This window comes from Strongylocentrotus purpuratus, unplaced genomic scaffold (assembly GCF_000002235.5).
Source record: "Strongylocentrotus purpuratus isolate Spur 01 unplaced genomic scaffold, Spur_5.0 spur5_scaffold_3, whole genome shotgun sequence".
NCBI lineage: Eukaryota > Metazoa > Echinodermata > Echinoidea > Camarodonta > Strongylocentrotidae > Strongylocentrotus > Strongylocentrotus purpuratus.
The window spans coordinates 24565493-24586254 of record NW_022145609.1 but is presented as its reverse complement, the minus strand read 5'-3'; the positions used below and the strand labels follow the sequence as shown (position 1 = coordinate 24586254).

The 20762-nt window shown below is 37.0% G+C and overlaps 2 protein-coding genes and 1 long non-coding RNA gene across 3 annotated transcripts; 2 read left to right on the top strand and 1 right to left on the bottom strand.

Annotated features, from left to right (window-relative positions):
- The first annotated feature begins 4987 nt into the window (after positions 1–4987).
- LOC584850 (transmembrane protease serine 9) lies at positions 4988–7908 on the top strand. The gene is made up of 4 exons (XM_030995836.1): positions 4988–5216; positions 5658–5856; positions 6992–7260; positions 7742–7908. The coding sequence occupies exons 1-4, from the start codon at positions 5024–5026 to the stop codon at positions 7906–7908; spliced, it is 828 nt and encodes a 275-aa protein (XP_030851696.1). The 5' UTR covers positions 4988–5023.
- A 323-nt stretch (positions 7909–8231) lies between these two features.
- On the bottom strand, positions 8232–9189 carry LOC115928822. The gene is made up of 2 exons (XR_004066238.1): positions 9003–9189; positions 8232–8314 (listed from the first exon to the last, which is right to left on the bottom strand). It is a non-coding gene; the product is annotated as an uncharacterized LOC115928822 (long non-coding RNA).
- Positions 9190–10057: 868 nt separating this feature from the next.
- Positions 10058–16967, top strand: LOC115928538 (tolloid-like protein 1). Its single transcript, XM_030995835.1, has 6 exons — positions 10058–10137; positions 10823–11211; positions 11404–11787; positions 12141–12254; positions 15323–15436; positions 16216–16967. The coding sequence occupies exons 1-6, from the start codon at positions 10058–10060 to the stop codon at positions 16218–16220; spliced, it is 1086 nt and encodes a 361-aa protein (XP_030851695.1). The 3' UTR covers positions 16221–16967.
- The last annotated feature ends 3795 nt before the right edge of the window (positions 16968–20762 follow it).

Below are 20762 nucleotides of genomic sequence, written 5' to 3'. Positions count from 1 at the left end.
GCCGTAGCAACAAACGGAATTATCAAAAGACATAACTCCGTTTCGTTGACAATCAGCCGTAGACGAAAGAATGCATGCATGGCTTATTGTCAACGAAACGGAGTTAAGTATTTTGGACAAATGACTTTTTGGTTTCCTCTTTTCAAATTGATTTTAATCACTCATGCGTGAAATATGCATCATATGAGTTGCATCAAATGAAAGAGGAGGATCTAAGCTCCTCTAGTATGTGTCATTTATTAATTATAAATGTGACTATTAAAGTTATGATAAAACATCGATAATTCTCGGTTTCGTTTTTTCTGAGACGCACTGTACTATGAATCATTAGAAACTTTTACACGATAATCAAACATTCTTTTATTTTCATAGGTGGAGAAGTTTCACGAAGAGAAATGGGGATAATGTTCATCGTGTTTGGGTTATTGGCTGTCTCTGTTCTGCCGTATACATCTGCACAAAATACAGGTAAGATCATTCTTGAACTAGTATTATTCCAATTCAACTGACCAATGAAAACGATATGCTAAATTGCTGAATGAATAAGTATTTCGTCGTCAAAATGTTTCTTAATTGGACACATTAATATTTTACTTACAAAATGTCATGTAGTTGAAACTTGATAGAGGACAAATTGCAACAAGGAATTTAAAATAAAAAAATGTATAAATATTGCTGATTTGAAGTTATTAAAGGTAATACAAAGTTTTGGTATGGGGTCATGATTTTGGTTCAAATGAACATATTGGAAGCGTATGCGATCCCACAATATTCAGTGATCGTTGTCGCGGTTGAAATCGAGTCTAAAGTTATGAAATTATAAATAATAAACTCTTTTTGTTGTATAGCTCCCTCTCAAGGTCAAGATATTAATTAAGCTATCAAACGATGTTTCTTGACTAAAATCGACCGATTAGCTATTCCCGTTTGGAAGTTATATATTACAACTACATATTCAGAAATGTTCATGTTCGCAGCTACCATTGTACGGCCGTAGGCGCTATTTGAAATTTATCAAAATTTACCGGGAGCACCGGTAAATTTTTATATTCAATTTTTCTCGAAAGCAGAAGTGTTTTAGGGGCTAATTTTTTTAGTGCTTATAATACCTCCACAGGGGCATCCAAATACATCAAAATTGTAAAGAATCACTATCCACCCAATTTTCAAAATTTCCCAAAACTTAGTATTACCTTTAATGCGTACTTCGTAGAAATGATTAATATCATACACATTAAAACGTGTTCTTCGCTATTGTGGATTTGGTATACATTGAACTTAATAATGTCTATGTATCTGGTCATTGTTTATGAAAAAAATAGCATATTTCATATAAATTTGAATACATGATTATATTTTACAACATAAAAATTGCACACAAACGTTGCATTTTTTCAAAACTTAACTCCCTTGGGGATCATTCCGGCCAGGCGACATTTTACAGACACAATGATGAACAAATTACAATGTGTATCTCATATACTTAAGGGCTACACATTTGACCTGTCGGCTAAAACAAGAGTAGTACTTAGTGATGGTTCAGTGGTAGAGCAGTTGTCTCGTCACCTGGAGGTCACGGGTTCGAAACCAAGTCGACGCTTGTGCTCTTCGGTAAGGTATTAATCCTCATTAGCAAGTATCTCGGAGAGGACTTAAAGTCGGCGTTTCCCTGGTTCCCTACTTACAAGCATACACATACTTTCTTAGCAGTCAGGTTAAACAAAACAATTGGAAGTTATTGAGGAAGAAAATATTATTTATACCCCGTCCTTTATTGCGGTAGACTTTTTAATTTGTGAATATTTTGTACATGGATGAGGATATGAAACGGCATTATTACAATTTTTTGTCATGGGGGGGGGGGGGGCAGGAATTCGATTGAATCTAGTCATTCCTTAGTTTCCTGTTCTTTATGCATGAGACAATTTTGCCTAATTAGCGGGATTGCAAACAGAATATTAGGCGTTTCACTTAAGTTACAGAGCTACAGGAACCTTTTTCGTATCTGTATAGGTAAACATGGAACTGGGAGGACTTTTTATGCTTCTTGAATCTGCGAATTAGGTCCGCCCTCTTTAAATACGTTTTAGAGATGTCTCTCTCCGTTTCATTTCCTTTAGATATGCTTTTATTCAATCCATACAAAATAGATTTGACTTCCTTATTGCTATCAGATCACGATGAATGTGGTGGGTTCTGCAATGGAGGATCCTGCAACACTGATTTCGGATATATCTCTTGCGAATGCCCCGAAGGTTTTACGGGATACCTGTGTGAGAATAAAGTTGGTAAGTTTAAATGTTAGTATATATGTTTGGTGGCCGTACATTATTGCTAACCTCAGATGGAAATAAGTATGATTGTACATAGGTAATATCAGACATATGGTTTTGTAACGGTTTCATACTTTTGTAGGGTTTAAAGTGATCTAATTAAACTCGTTCAAGTTCTGAAGTACATTACACTTCATTTCCTAGAGATGGGATGGGTAGAGAGTTCATGAAATGGAATTTTAAATTCCTGGCTGTTTTGTCTTCAGTGTATGTATCGTTGTGAAGAGGTTCTTTAACTTAACTCTTTTGGATTGAGGGTTCAAACACCAGCCCATTACTCCACATTTGCCAATCTCCGCCCAGCTGTAAACGGGTGTCTGTCAATTCTATATATCTATCAAGATATCTTCTCTCAGCTTGGAGGCTGATTGTAACATTTTTACACACATCTCTGTTTTCTGCTATCTTTGTATACTCTCGCATTGTCATCGCACACCATGTCGCAATGTTCCCCTTCTAGTTACTTTAACTGTTTTCCATCTTAGTCTGGTACCTTCTACTTTTCCTTCAAAAAATCTTTCACGATTCTGGCAATTGCTGGGATAAGAATAATTGCAGGGCTCTTAGGAAGAACATCGTTTATGCCTTGGCTTCCTTGGCTTCAAGATATTATTACTTTTTTTAATTACTCTTATACCATTTCAATATTATTTTATTATTTTCATCGTTATTATTTCTATTACTATTATTATTATTATAATTATTATTATTATTATTATTATTATTATGAATTCATTGCACAGATACCAGCATCACTGTGATAGAAAGTGAATGGAACGGAACCACCGTCATATCTTCACCCGGCTATCCATCCTACTACGACTCGAACCTCGACCTTACTTGGGTACTCACGGCTCCAGAGGGTCACATCCTCCAGATACATATTCTAGACCTGGCCGTAGAGACGGACTACGACTACTTGTTCATTGGTTATGGGCCTGGTCCCAATGAACCTGGTTCTTGGGAGCTTCAGAAACTGACTGGGTATAACTATTCCAGTGACCCCGCTACACCCGGTCACTCTATGTGGGTCAGGTTTACCACGGATGTCTCAAGGGGAGATATTGGCTTCAGTCTTCGTGTCACAGCTATACTAAACCCTGGTAAGATCATATTAGCCATAGGTTCTGCTTCTTAAGAGGTGTCGTGGTCTTGTGGATATGTCACCGGGTTTGCGTTTCGAGTCCCACCGAGGCACTAATGCCCTTTGGCAAGACATTAATATACCTTTGTTAATATCCTTCCAGACATAGTAAATGGCAATCCTGTAGAAATGTATTCCTTGAACACTTTGAACGCCTTTGAGAAAGGGCAACTGGGCTAAAGCCAGGGTAATAATATTACTTTGTAGGCGCCTTGAGCTTCCTCTGGGATGAATGAGTGTGTAATATAAATGTAGCTATCATTCTTCTTACATTGTTATTCAAAATCTATCAGTTAAAGTACACGATAACAAATTGTTTACTATAATTGAGATTATCTATAATTCGATGCTTTAAATACTTCATGACAGAATGTAGCAGCGGTCAAATGCAATGTTCTAGTGGACTGTGTATCAGCGAATCGGCAAGGTGTGACGGAAATAACGACTGTCTCGATTTCTCAGATGAGGAATACTGTCGTAAGTTTTGATTTAACGTTTACATTCGCTTCTCAATTAATTCCTATCGTTATACATGTAGTTACATAACATTTACATTTCCTTAAATTGAATTGTACACCTATCTATGAATTTCTATGTTATATCTATATATTGAGGGAGTTTTACACTTCTTGATTTTTACTTTAGAGATAGGTTTTTTTCTTCCCTGAGTTTTTGTTTACCAGTTCCCCCAAAACATTAAGCCTTTCATGACCTTCAGCGGTTGAATTATTTTGATGTCTCTTTTTGTTGTTGCTGTTAATGTGTCTATATGTTGTCTGCGTTCATGATTTCTCTGACATGTTATCGCTGTTTTTCATCCTTCTTTGATCTATTTTCTCCTACCCAGCGTACTGCGAACAAGTTCAATTTGATAAATGTAGACAGAACCTGGCCTACAGTGTGACGTTTTTCCCGAATGGGAACGCAGAGACAGCGGACGCTGCGGCAGAAAGCTTTACAGAAATTGTAAGCATCGGAGAGTCTTTTCGATGCTTTATTTTAAAAATATTTTTCAGTTGATTCTTTATTAATGGTGGGTTATGTCGAGCTTGTTGATGATTTTCATAGATAATGCCAGGAACGATTAATTAATTAGTTTTAACTTCAGTAAAACATTGCCTTACTACGATTATTGACCTGCATATCAACCAATGAATTTGGTATTTGTTAATACGCATTAAATAATTTAGTTTTTTGTGTGAGTGATTCTTTTCGAGGGGATATGCATGGTAGTAAGGGCAATCACACAGAAGAATGTATATTTCAGAGACGTAACGACTGAAAATATGTTGAAGATCTTTTTTGATGTAATATTTATTGTGTGTCTGAAAATACATAATTTATGTTATATTTGTCGGCACAAGTGTGGTCCACCCCCACCACTTGCAAGAGCTGCTGGCTACACTGACGTTGTTGATGTACCATACACATCTACGTTGCAATTGCCTTTGACAATCCTGACGTGAAATCCTCAAAGTTTATACTTTCTAATGACCTACCATAGGAAGCTACTATATCATCGTGCCATGATCACCTGATCCCCTTCATGTGCTCCGTTTACTATCCGGAATGCACCCATAACGGCCCCACCCATCGGGTGTGCTACTCCGACTGTTTGGCAGTCACTGATGCCTGCAAGGCATCCTTTGAGCAACTCCTCGACCCTCCTTGGCCCGTCAACTGTTCCATGTTTACCGATGAACAGGAGGAAGATGGGAGCTGTTTTGGCCCTGCGGGAGGTAAAGACCATGCAGCCATATTCATGGAGATGATATCGAGTTAAGAATATGATTGGACTTAAGAAGATGCACTAAGTGTTTATATATGATAGTTCATAAAACCGAAGAAAAGATGTCAGCATGTTCTATTGAATTCATCACATGTGACAGTGGCGTGTAGCTATAAGATGGGGATGGCGGCACTGATCTTACTGCCAAGTGGGTTTTTAGAGAAAAATGAAAATCAGCATCCAAAAAGGAGGTGGATTGGAGGGTATCCAAAGGTGGTCTATCATCTTCTTCGGGCATCCTTTTCCCTCCTCTTTTCATTTTATTTTCGATTTATGCTTTGTTTTGTTTCATTTGCTTTGGGGGAGGCAAAGGGGTGCTATTCGAATTGGGTGGATGTCCCTTCCCTTCCCGTCGTTGTGCCACTGACTTGCGACTTTATCCCTCCCCCAGATATTTTCGATACCAACATATGCGGGACACGCCCTGCATACGCACCAGACCAATACAGGGTTCTTGGTGGTACCAACGCACGCCAAGGGGAATTCCCTTGGATTGGTTCACTCCGCATCGAAGGATTGGATTTTGGAGGACATTGGTGTGGGTCTACCCTGATCAACTCTCAATGGGTTCTTACCGCCGCTCACTGCGTGTAAGTATGATGCCACTATTAAATCGTTTGCTCTGTGGAAATGAAAGCAAATTGACACCTTACCTTCCCACGGATATTTACTTAGTTTAATTTATATAGAAGCGAACGTGTTTACCTCTAGAGTGCATGTACTACAACTAAACAAATTATGCACTGAGTTTTCGTCTAAATAATCATAGTCATGAAGATATATATATATAAAGTATCACTAGTAGTCAATATCTGTACACCCAATTATATATCCGTTCTTTAGAACAGATCAACCCATTGGCAATTACAATATCATGTAAAAGGCATTAAGCAACATTTTATTGAACTTTGCGCTATATGAAAAGTAATTGTATGTATGTATGAAATAAATAGAAAAAGTTAACCCAAAGCATAGCATCCCCTTGCAGGGTATAATGGCCTAATACGTCAGAACAAGTTACCTCCATTAGAATATACTATTATATTATTAGGCAAGGAAGTTAACCACATTTTCGCATAACAATTATGTATTTTCGCATAGAGTTATGACCATTCAACATTGACCTACATACTCCGAAATCGAACTTAGGCTGTATTTTCATGCATGTACCTTCATATCAAATTTCATTAAAATCCGTAAAACATTACTAAAGTTATCGAACGGAAACCCGATTCGCATATTTAATGAGCTATGAACTTTGACCTACATACTCCGAAATCGAACTTAGGTTGTGTTTTGATACCATGTACCTTCATATCAAATTTCATTAAAATCCGTCAAACATTACTAAAGTTATCGATCGGGAACCAGATTTGTTACGGAAGGACGGACGGCAGCGTTGCTATACCCCCTCTGACTATAACTACCAGATGACGGGATTTCACTTCAGTGTTGTTACAGAATTATGTTTAATTTAGAGACTTACATTTACATGACCGTATAACGTCTGATGTATCAGGAGCTAGTTAATTCCCCTGTGAGACATAGCAGATACAACGTTTGTAATATATAATGAAATCATGATGTACATGTATGAAACTACAGTTAATATATAATATATATCATGCTCAAATAAATGCAGCTCCGTTGAGATGTCCTTTTGATATACATGATTATATTTCGCCCTAGTAAAAATCACTGATTTAAATCCACTATCATTTATAGTGATTACTACGTCGATCGTGTGGTTTTTGGGAACGCACACTTGACGGATGACTCCGACAACGAGGTAGCGGTTGAGGTGGCTGATATTTTCGTCCATCCCGAGTACGACTCTTATTGGCTCTTCAACGACATCGCTCTGATACGACTTGCTGAACCAGTGACATTCAGTGACTACGTTAGACCCGCGTGTCTGTCGGAATCCTCGGACGAACTCAAGGACTATCGTCGCTGCCTCGTCGCTGGATGGGAAACTACACTGGATGGCCCACGTATGTACTGCTTTACTTATATTTGATAATAATAATAATAATTACATTAATGTATATAGCGCAGCGACTCTACTGCTCTGTAATGAAACAGTGCTACTAAACAGACAAACAATAATGAATAAACCTTTAGCCAATCAATTCTCTAGGTTATCTGATTGAAAGAAATGTGATATCCAAAAGGCCTCTTTCAAACAGGGAAGCTTTGAACATGCCCTTCAGTAGTTCTTCTTCACGTAGATCTGTAAACTTATAACCAATATGATTTCATCCACCTAACTTGATACCCTTATTCACCTAATTATTATTAATTAATGTATTTATTGGATGGTTTAAAAATTAAAAATCATGCTAAATAGCAGTGCTGAATCCATTATACCTTTCTATAGCTCTTTAAATGGTTTCAAACGTTTGATGATAATTTGACTTGAAATTCGTTTGCTTACAGAAGATGTAAACGATGATTTACTTTAATATTTCGCAGCGTTGACGCCAAGCTTGAAAAAAGCAGTGGTGAACCTTCTTGACCAAGACTGGTGCAATTCTGAACTTTTCTACAACGGGTCTCTGACAGAAGAAGATATATGTGCTGAATATGCGCCAGGTGGAATTGATACTTGTCAGGTAACTGCTATCTATGGCGTAGCCTGAGTTTAGCCATGTGTGCGGGGGGGGGGGGACATGTGTCATGGGGGCGGGTATCGGACACAATATGAGGTTTGAATTAAAGCGAATACTACTACTACTTCTACTACTACTAATACTACTACTACTACTACTACTACTACTACTACTACTGCTACTATTTACACTTCTACTACTACTACTAAAAATGAATATAATGACAAATCTAGATTTATACATGGATAGTGCTTAAGACAAAATACCGTGTCTAAGCGCTTTAAAAATATTATTATCCCGGACACCGGATTCATTCATACGCAAAATGTGCGGCATCTCCACTCTTTGGGGAGTGTGACTTCCAAAACACCTCGACACCATCGACGACAGAACTTGACAAACCATGAAGATACCGTGCAAACAATGCAGGTTCAATCTGCAATTTAATGTAAACATATAAACATTTGTTTAGTCATATGTCGCCATTATTCATGAAATAATATATTTCTAGATGTAATAAACTCTACCTCAGTGAAACACAATACTGCAACCCTAGTTCACTTGTTTGTATTAATTTCTATTGTTATTTGCTTAAACCAAGATAAATTGTCATAATACTCTGTGGGTCTTTCCACACTTGTTACAATTAAACAAACCATTAAATTCCTTCATCTTATATGAACTGAATAGATTGTGATTAATGTAGAAGTCTACAGGCCTATACCTTCATAATCACAACCTTGACATAACAAATCAAATCATGCACTGCACCAATGTTTCTAGTGCTGCATGGTAGTAATTTTGTCTCCCTTTTGTAGAGAGCATGCACACTTATAATTATCCAACTGAGCTACAAAACTCCATAATATGCCTCTTATAATTTCATATCATTCATATTTACTTTGATAGCTAAACAATACCTAAACGTAAATGCCCACATACGCCTGATTCATTATCAAAGTGCATTACACGTACTGACAAGTACATTACATAATACATGCACACAAACCCGTGCACTTTCACATACACGTGTACTCTCGGCCTTTCATTTATAAGGCATCACAAATGTCACTTAAAGATACATTAATGCTTTAAATTCAAGATAACATGCATAGTTTACTCACATCATTGGGCTTGTATCGAAATTAGACAAATATCAATGGCATCTCCGGTTAACATAACATTTCCAAAACAGGGAAATTAGCAGCACGCCTAACAGCGCCTCCAAGCGGCCAAATCAATACTAGCTTCTTATTTATCGGTAGTGACGTCACAGTCTTGCCTAAATCTAACCAAAAGGGCTTTCTACACACGACAGGGAGTATTCCTACCACAGGGTCACCGTTAGGGCATAACGAAATAACTATCACACAGGCTTCGTGCACCTACAGTGTCCAAATTCAATCCTGGGTATGGAGTGGCAGATGTAGATTAATGCCTTGTCAAAGGACATCAGTGCCGTGCCAGGAGTCAAACCCATGACCTTCGAATTTCCAGTATAGCGGTTAAACCTCTCTACTACGACAGCATGGAAGGAGATAAGGGCATAGGATTGAGTCATTACCTTTTACTTTAACCCAAGTTGCTTTTCTGCTCTCCCATCATATTTTATTTTCATTAGACCGATTATTTGGGCTGTACTCCCGTTTCCCTCATAACTGTGACACTGACTGCAGTGGTATTTTGTTTTACTCAGTTATTTTCAATTTTATATCCTTTTTGTCTTTGTTTCAGAATTTGGACACACTGACTTACACACCCCTTTAATATATATCAAACTGCCATGTTCCGAATACATGTACTTTTTCGAAAGATACACATGTGTGTGGTCCTATGTGCAGGCCCGTAGCCAGAGTTTGATTTTTTTTTTGATTTTTTTTTTTTTTTTTTTTGGGGGGGGGCACATACATGTAATCGATCGAGGTAAAAAAGGGGTCTAAAAAAGTTCAACCGATCTTGGAATTTTTTGGGGGGCACGTGCCCCCCGTGCCCCCCCCCCCCCCCCCGTGGCTATGTGCCTGCCTATGTAGGATATTTGTTTAGTTTGCAAGTCATCCAATTCAATTTTATTATCTCGTGTTTATTATTACAAAAATTAGGGAGACAGCGGTGAGCCTTTGACCTGTGAAGGTGATGATGGTCGATGGTATCTGGTCGGATCAAGAAGCTTTGAAGGAGGATGCGCAAGACTACGCTTGCCCAGCGTCTACACCCGAATCTCACAGTTCCAGTCATTTATTACAGCTGTAGTTTCAGGAGGTGAGTACACCTGTGCAGGAGAATCATGATCGGAAGACTTTCAACAACAACAACAACAACATAAAAAACAATAGACGGCAATTTTAAAAGCCTTTGTTCACCACCTACTGAAATGTGCTTGCATTACAATGGCGTATTACAAAATACAATGATTTTCTACATGCCATTGAAATTGATGAGGAGTTGATTCTTCGAAATATTTTGGAATTTTATGGAGAGGACTTCGGCTAAAGGTTAAACCAATGAATGTATTTGCGACTGGCAAATCATAGCTTTCTGAAGCCTTCTGGTTCCCATCATTGTATTTGATCAACTGGCCCCTTTGACCGTGTATAATGATCATAATAATAATAATAATGTATCTATATAGCGCATTTTCCATATACATGTTCAAATGCGCTTTACAGTTATATTGTTAACTGAGATTGAGAAAATTTTTGAAGGTATTGACAGATTGGTGGTTACGAAGAGATCGGTAGGTTATTCCACAGTTTGGGAGCAGCATCTGTGTAGTGAAGTGGCCCTCTGGCCAGCACATCAACCTGCCCTTCGATAGGAGTCCGAATTCTTCCGATTATAAGTTCACAGTAGTCAAACTTCAAGGTTAAATTTTCCGTCTTGAAATTGTGGTCTCAAAAATATGTTTTGGCGTTATTCATTGGATTAAACAAACAAAAATCGTAAGTATTCTGGTTACATTTATATTTCTTTCAGCAATAACACCGGGTGTTACTGAAATCACCCTTGAGCGTGCCGTCCCAGTGAACATCACTTCTCCAAATTACCCTTCCGACTACAACATCGGCGATAACATCGTCTGGAAGGTATCAGCCCCTGTCAACCACAGCGTCAGGCTGGACATCGTCGACTTCGCTACCCAATTGAACTTCGACATCTTGTTTGTGGGCGATGGACTGACGCCACTGAGTTACACAGAGCTTGCGAGGCTCACGGGCTATGGGTTAAGGTCAACTGTGACGTCACATGGCCGCCATATGTGGCTCAAATTCACCAGTAATTTCGGAATTATTGACGTTGGATTCATGGCAACACTGAACGCTGTGGATCCGAGAGGTAATAAGATTCGTCTTTGTACCATGGTGAAATTCTAGGGATTTAGGAATCTTCAGAATGATCAGATGATTTAAAATTATTTCACAACAAACATACAATTTCTTAATATATTTTCGTATGTCTTTTTTTGTAGAAAAAAAACATGCCAGTATTTCAGCCTCATTTAGTGTTATAATGTTTTTGTTGTAACAGATGACAATCCTCTAATCTTGGTGAACGAGTCTACGGTCCAACAGCTCCGCTCACCAGACTTCCCTCTTGATGCAAGCGACAGCGTGCACGAGATTTGGCGGGTAATGGCTCCTCGGGATCACAGCGTGAGGGCGCGTTTTGACTTCTTTAACCTCACCGACGGTTCTTCGCTTACCGTGGGCTACGGCTCGAGTCCTTTAATGACCACAATCCTAGTGGAGTTGACTGGAAGTGAATTGCCTGAAGATATTACCTCCCCCACTCGAGAATTGTGGTTTAGATTTGTGTCGGATACTGGGGACTCCAGTAGAAGGAAACGAAGAGCGGTCGGTTCGCTTATGGAAAGTGGATTCTTGGTGAATCTAACAGCAGAAAGGACTGAAGGTGAGATATGTATCTTTTTCTAACTTTAAAACATTAATAAACTTAATCATTAATCTATAAAAACGAACATGGAAAACTCTTTTAACCTCGAAATACGTTGAAATAGTTTTAAAAAGGAAGTTTTCTGACGAAAAAAGCACGACAGTTAATTGATTAACAAATAAGATAAACAACTAAAACATAATTGATCTTTATCACTTCATGAAAGTTATGAAATCCACGAGGTATTTTGCAAATTTGTGGCTTTTCTCCACCAAATCACCAAAAACTAATGACAATATTATAGCCATCTTGAGGTGAAAGAATATCAATATTTTCAATACTTTCACTAATTGAACAATGCTCCTTTCCAGATATCAACGAGTGCCTGAGTAACCCTTGTCAGAATGGAGGCACATGTTCAGACATCCATGGAGGTTTCCAGTGCTTCTGTCCCGAAGGCTTCAAAGGAGATTACTGTCAAACAGGTATGTCTCCACCCTCATACTTACAATATTAGTTTTCCTTTCTTGTAAATCGTGTATCACATAATGATAGAACCTCTCTATGCGCTCTTAAGGGATACTCTTTGGATAGTTTTACCCCTTCTTTAGCTCCGGAAAATATAGGCGCTCGGTGCATTCAAGGAATAAATCCTACCAGGTATCCACTTCCTACACAGTGACCTTGGTCGAATGTAGATAAATGTCTTGCTTAAGTACATTTGTCCAGCAATAGGCATTCGAAGCCCGTACGTTATGGTTCACAGTCCGGAAACACCAAGTACAACACAACATCTCTGCTAACCGAGCTCTCATAATTTTTACCTGAATATAAATATATGTTTATATATATAAATAATTTGCAGAAGTACCTATTTCAAAATTAAGACCAACATTTTTTGGCAAGAGCACTATACGATTTTGTGTGCGATGTGTTTGCTTACTTATGGGTGAGGGTCTTTTCAAACGGATAGCACTAAAAATATTGATAACATTTAATGCTTGAGTGAGCACTGGCTAATTTCGAAAAGCTCGTGAAAATTGGTCTGCGCAAAAATGTTTCAGTCTTGATTTTGAACATAGTTCTGTTTTCCGAGTTACACTTTCATCGTTTTGTACAGAAATGTCACACAAAGTCTCATTTTTCTCACGTTGACTGTGCAAGGATGACTAAATCACTTATTAAGTGATTACAAATATAAAACGGTGCTTTCCACGACTTGAAAATGAGTTAATAACTCATTTTCAAGTCGTGGAAAGCACCGTTTTATATTTTGTACATATCTTTATTGTGACCTTGTTCTCTTCTCCAACGTTCAGGTTAGGACAAAACAAATGGACTCAATACCCTCAAGACATAGCACCACGAAGAGATAGCTAGACAAGAATATAATAATTCAGTTAGGCAGTGGTGTAGCGGGGGCCTCTGGCATTACTGGGATTTGGAGTAATTTTATTAGATGGATGAAGTATAAATTGTCGAGGCTACCTACGAGGGGGAACGAGGCAGGAGACTTTATTTACTTCTTTTCACTTTTCCTTTCCCTTTCGTTTTATGTTGTATACATCGTGCCCCTTGCATCTACTTCATTGGAGAGATTTGTTCTTCAAAGTCATGAAAAAGATATTGAATACGGGAAACGGGATACATGTGTATATTAAACCTTTCTATTTACCACATGAAAATGTGGCAGATCTCTAATTGGCTCAAAATACTGAACCATAACTTGAATGATAATATTTTGTTCACGCTGTTTGTTATAATAGACATTGAATAGAACATATCAAACTAGTTTACCCAATTCACATGAGCTACATGATGAAACTTGGTCAGGTTTGTTTTCCCCTTCAATACTGACATTATTACAACATATTGCTTTTTCTATTACGGTAATGGGGTTTGGTCCTCTCAACAATACGTCAATATGTCAAAACATCTGGAATTGAATAGAAAATATACGAGATAATACCGAAATTTGTCTATCAAAGTCCAAATGTTTTTGTTTTTTTACATATCCCTTACAAGGTATATGTGCATTTGTATAGATGAAATAAATCAGATGAAATAATGATGTATTCCGGGGCCTACTAAACGCCCACGAACTGTTTTTTGTTGTAGGTCTGCTGGTTTCCAAACACGTCAAATTCCCCTGTTCTTTTTGTTTGTTTGTATTCTCTTATATAGAAATTATATATTAAATGTTTCATATTTGTGGTGATAGAGAAATAATTATAACATATATAACAAATAATATTTCTATATGTAGTCTAACACATTCAGGCTGCACTCGTTGTTTTGTTTTTATGTTAAAGCCAGGTGATGTTTATCACTACTGGGAAAATTAGATTTGTATAACTTATTTAAAGAGAGTAATCTGAAATTAGAGTGTGGTGAATTTACACTTTCTCCTTTAACAATTTTAATGTGTATGGTTCATGGTTCATGTCCTTGACTTTGAATCGGGAGGTTGAGGGTTCGAATCTTTGCCGGATGCGTACACTGGCATTTGACTAGGCATTTGATCAATACTTGCCTCTCTCGACGTTACTATGAACATGGCACATGTATAAGGAAAACGATTACATGTCGTTTTTTTTTATTTTTTTAACGAAGGCTCATATTCACAAGTATGTCGATGTCACATGAATGTGTTATCGAGCTTTATTTTGTGTGTACAAGCTTTATTTTTTGTGTACTGGGGGCATATTTAACTCTACTCTCGATCTATTTTTCGTTATTTCTTTGATATAATCCCCTTGATCCCTTTTCTTTTTTTCTTTTTCTTTCCCATCTGTACATATACCATATATTCCTACTTGACATCTGCACTCAGAGAGCAATAACTCATTGATGTCTCGATTTGGTGTCAGCTTGGGTTTGTCCATATTAGATCACCCTCCCATGGGCGGGTTGATTTTTGCTCATATGATACATATTTTCACACATACGTTGAGTTTGTTAGCTCACCCGGTGTGATGGGGATGTGCGCATCTTCGGGTGTACTTGTTGTAGTCATCCATGCTGTGGTCGATGCATCGTTGAGTAGTTGTTCTCTGAGAGTATTTTGTAAATAGCTTTATATATTCCATATTTGTTGTTGTATTCATGAATCAGTTATCTTTGTCACATCACATGAGGGGGCCTTAACTTATATCAAGCTGTGCTTCAACCAAGGTCTCCTCGTCTTTCTTTATTATACTTTGTACTGTTATGATTATACTCTATTATATTTTTTCACATGTGTTTTTCTGGATGACAAATAAACTTGATACTTGATGCTTGATACTATGAACATGGTATATGTATAAGAAAAACGATTACATGTCGTTTTTTAAATATTTTTTAACGAAGGTTCATATTTCAGAATGCTCGTTATTCCTCAAATTCATTCCGAAGGTTCGTTTTTCCCCAAGGTTCGTTGCTCCAAAGTTTCGTAATTCAGAAAAATGAAAGAGGGCACACAATTCCGGAGGTTCATTATTATAGCCATCTTGAGGTGAAAGAATATCAATATTTTCAATACTTTCACTAATTGAACAATGCTCCTTTCCAGATATCAACGAGTGCCTGAGTAACCCTTGTCAGAATGGAGGCACATGTTCAGACATCCATGGAGGTTTCCAGTGCTTCTGTCCCGAAGGCTTCAAAGGAGATTACTGTCAAACAGGTATGTCTCCACCCTCATACTTACAATATTAGTTTTCCTTTCTTGTAAATCGTGTATCACATAATGATAGAACCTCTCTATGCGCTCTTAAGGGATACTCTTTGGATAGTTTTACCCCTTCTTTAGCTCCGGAAAATATAGGCGCTCGGTGCATTCAAGGAATAAATCCTACCAGGTATCCCCTTCCTACACAGTGACCTTGGTCGAATGTAGATAAATGTCTTGCTTAAGTACATTTGTCCAGCAATAGGCATTCGAAGCCCGTACGTTATGGTTCACAGTCCGGAAACACCAAGTACAACACAACATCTCTGCTAACCGAGCTCTCATAATTTTTACCTGAATATAAATATATGTTTATATATATAAATAATTTGCAGAAGTACCTATTTCAAAATTAAGACCAACATTTTTTGGCAAGAGCACTATACGATTTTGTGTGCGATGTGTTTGCTTACTTATGGGTGAGGGTCTTTTCAAACGGATAGCACTAAAAATATTGATAACATTTTATGCTTGAGTGAGCACTGGCTAATTTCGAAAAGCTCGTGAAAATTGGTCTGCGCAAAAATGTTTCAGTCTTGATTTTGAACAAAGTTCTGTTTTCCGAGTTACACTTTCATCGTTTTGTACAGAAATGTCACACAAAGTCTCATTTTTCTCACGTTGACTGTGCAAGGATGACTAAATCACTTAACTCATTTTCAAGTCGTGGAAAGCACCGTTTTATATTTTGTACATATCTTTATTGTGACCTTGTTCTCTTCTCCAACGTTCAGGTTAGGACAAAACAAATGGACTCGATACCCTCAAGACATAGCACCACGAAGAGATAGCTAGACAAGAATATAATAATTCAGTTAGGCAGTGGTGTAGCGGGGGCCTCTGGCATTACTGGGATTTGGAGTAATTTTATTAGATGGATGAAGTATAAATTGTCGAGGCTACCTACGAGGGGGAACGAGGCAGGAGACTTTATTTACTTCTTTTCACTTTTCCTTTCCCTTTCGTTTTGTGTTGTATACATCGTGCCCCTTGCATCTACTTCATTGGAGAGATTTGTTCTTCAAAGTCATGAAAAAGATATTGAATACGGGAAACGGGATACATGTGTATATTAAACCTCTTTATTTACCACGTGACAATGTGGCAGATCTCTAATTGGCTCAAAATACTGAACCATAACTTGAATGATAATTTTTTTTCACGCTGTTTGTTATAATAGACAATGAATAGAACATATCAAACTAGTTTACCCAATTCACATGAGCTACAATGATGAAACTTGGTCAGGTTTGTTTTCCCCTTCAATACTGACATTAGTACAACATATTGCTTTTTCTATTACGGTAATGGGGTTTGATCCTCTCAACAATCCGTCAATATGTCAAAACATCTGGAATTTAATAGAAAACATACGAGATAATACCAACATTTTCTATCAAAGTCCAAATGTTTTTTTTTTTTTTTTTTTTACATATCCCTTACAAGGTATATGTGCATTTTTATAGATGAAATAAATCAGATGAAATAATGATATATTCGGGGCCTACTAAACGCCCGTGTACAGGTTTGTTTTTGTAGCTCTGCTGGTTTCCAAACACGTCAAATTCCCCTTTCTTTTTTGTTTGTTTGTATTCTCTTATATAGAAATTATACTTTAAATGTTTCATATTTGTGGTGATAGAGAAATAATTATAACATATATAAAAATAATATTATTTTATGTAGTCTAATACATTCGTGCTGCACTCGTTGTTTTGTTTTTATGTTAAAGTCAGGTGAAATTTGATTTTTATAACATATTTATAGTGAGTAATCTGAAATAAGAGTGTGGCGAATGTACACTCTCTCCTTTAACAATTTTAATGTGTATGGTTCATGGTTCAAGTCCTTAACTTTGAATCGGGAGGTTGAGGGTTCGAATCTTTGCCGGATGCGTACAATGTACCCTCTGAATAGGCATTTGATCAATACTTGCCTCTATCGACGTTACTATGAACATGGTACATGTATAAGGAAAACGATTACATTTTTTTTTTTTTAACGAAGGCTCATATTCACAAGTATGTCGATGACACATAAATGTGTTATTAAACTTTATTTTTGGTGTACTGTACCATATTTAATTCTACTCTCGATTTATTTTTCGTTATTTCTTGACTTTGACATAATCCCCTTGATCCTTTTCTTTTTTTCTTCTTCTCATATATTCCTACTTGACCTCTGCACTCAGAGAGCAATAACTCATTAATGTCTCGATTTGGTGTCAGCTTGGGTTTGTCCATATTGGATCGCCCTCGCATGGGTGGGTTTATTTTTGCTCATATGATACATATTTTTAAACACACGGTGAGTTTGTTAGCTCACCCGGTGTGATGGGGATGTGCGCATCTTCGGGTATACTTGTTGTAGTCATCCATGCTGTGGTCGATGCATCGTTGGGTAGTTGTTCTCTGAGAGTATTTTGTAAATAGTTTTATATATTCCATATTTGTTGTTGTATTCATGAATCAGTTATCTTTGTCATATCATCACATGAAGGGGCAGGCGCGTACGCAGGGGGGAGGGGGGGGGGTTGTGGGTTGAACCCCTCCTTCGGTTTTTGTATGTGTGTATTTTGGAACACACCCCCCCCCCCCCTTTGTGATTTTGTTTTTTAAATTAAAAAAAAAAAAAAAAAAATTATGCCAATGGCTGACCTAAAAAAGGTGACCCTCCCCCCCCCCTAAACGGAACAAAATGTCAATTTTTCAAATTTCGAGACCATAAACAAAAAAGTGTCCTCTTACCCCCCCCCCCCCCCCGCTTATTCAGCGGCTGGCTAAGTCGTTGCGAAATTTTCGGCCCGATTTAAAAATGTTAACCCCCCCCCCTTGAAAAAATCCTGCGTACGCTACTGTGAGGGGGCCTTAACTTATAACAAGCTGTGCTTCAACCAAGGTCTCCTCGTCTTTCTTTATTCTACTTTGTACTGTTATGATTATACTCTATTATATTTTTTCACATGTGTTTTTCTGAAAGACAAACAAACTTGATACTTGATACTTGATACTATGAACATGGTTCATGTATAAGGAAAACGATTATATGTCGTTTTTTTAATTTTTTAACGAAGGTTCATATTTCAGAATGCGCGTTATTCCTCAAATTCATTCCGAAGGTTCGTTTTTCCTAAGGTTCGTTGTTCCAAAGTTTCGTAATTCCGAAAAATGAAAGAGGGCACACGATTCTGGAAAGGTGATAGAAGTATAGAACCATATGTAATCTTTGGAATCATGAACCCTGTATATTTCATTTTCAGAATTATAAACCTTGTTTAATTTCCCAATTATGAAGCTTAGGAATTACGAACCTTCAGAAAAATGAGCCGTCGGAAAATTGCGCGCCATCTCTCTCTCTAGAAAACCATGATTCTTGTAAGTGGTTGAACTTGAGTATCCTCCATTGTGTCCTCTTTGGCAGGACATAAAATCTACATTTGCCACTCTACACCAATGGCAAGTGGGTAGTTGTTCTCTGAGAGTATTTTGTAAATAGTTTTATATATTCCATATTTGTTGTTGTATTCATGAATCAGTTATCTTTGTCACATCATATGAGGGGGCCTTAACATATTAACAAGCTGTGCTTCAACCAAGGTCTCCTCGTCTTTCTTTATTCTACATTGTACTGTTATGATTATACTCTATTATATTTTGTCACACGTGTTTTTCTGGAAGACAAATAAACTTGATACTTGTTACTTGATACTTGATAAATGGGTATTACCTTGTAAAATTCTTTCATTCGAACACATAAGTATGAGCCTAAAACGGTTGCCGTAGCTAATGCCGGGATACTTTTACAAGGTAATTTTCTTAGAACTTGGAAGCGCATATAAACGGAATATTGTAATGTGATATGCGCCATATAAAACGGAATGATATCATTGATGTTATTACTACGTAATAATGTATTGTCTTTGTATTGATATTCCACATAATTATGCCTTTTCAATTGTATTTGTTGAATACTACTTGTTTTTCTTTTCTGGGAAAAAATAAAGCAATTATAAACAGCTGATTGCGTTTTTGTCCATTGTTTCATGATTACAATATCACAATTTTTGGTATGAAATGATTTAATATATTGTACAGTTTAAATAATATTGAATGAGGCAACTTAATGGGTAAAGAAGTGGCGATATAATATTTTATGTATAATTTTTGTGTGCTCAATTATAATATATTAGTTGGATAGGGGAAATGCAAATCGTTAAAAAGTACAGTTTACATTACAGGCGATAGGTCTCAGTTTTACCTAAATCCTTAAGGTAAGCCTCAAGACTTAAAGTAAAAATAAAGCCAATCATCATCACCATCATCATTACCCTTATCATCATCATCATCATCATTATCATTATTATCATTGTTATTATTATTATCATTATCATCTTAATCATTATCAGCATTATCTGCATCAGCATTATTACTAAAACTATACTGCTAATACATGCGGCTGCTGTTGCTGCTACTTGCTTTTAGTGTTGTTCTTACTTCTTCTTCTTCTCCTTTTCCTCCTACTTCTTTTTCTTTCTTCTTTTTCTTCTTCTTCTTCTACTTCTATCTTTTCTTCTTCTTATTCGTCTATTTCCTCATCTTCTTCTTTATTTTCGTCCTCTTCTTTCTTTCTTCTTCATTTCTTCTTCTGAAAATCTCACTTCTGCTTCAAAGAGTCTTGTCTTTTCTTGCAAATAATTAATTTATTACATCCAATTCTCTGTTTTAAAATTGAGACATCTAATACATACATAGAGATCGACATGTATGTGAGATCTGTGAATAGATGACATCGTCTTGGACTGACTATGTAAAGATGGGTCCAATTTTCCATTTTTCATTTGATGCATAAGTTTATCTATTTTGTAACACAGCATTACAAATAAAATGTAGCTCACTTATTTATCGTAGCAACAGGCAGTTAATATCTTTAGTATAATTATGACTTAGCCCAAATTAACTTGCTGCGCCTTTACTCAGTAATGTGATTTGTACAGTAAACAAGGAGTGGCATTGGTATTCAATTATTATTCAGAAAAAGATGGATGGTTAATCGATCGCATGTCCAGACCTTGACCTCGGGAGGAGCAATATTTCACAAGTTTATACTTTAAAGAATCCACCTGTGTCAGGGTCTTGCTTTGCATTAAGGGGTGGGGTATCACTCGTAATGAACTATTTTGATAATTTCCTGAAAATCCTTGCAGAAGTCAGTGTTAATTGACATCCTCTTTCACTGTCTTCATTATAAAATTGAAGATAATTTTTGCCTTCAATTTTGGGGG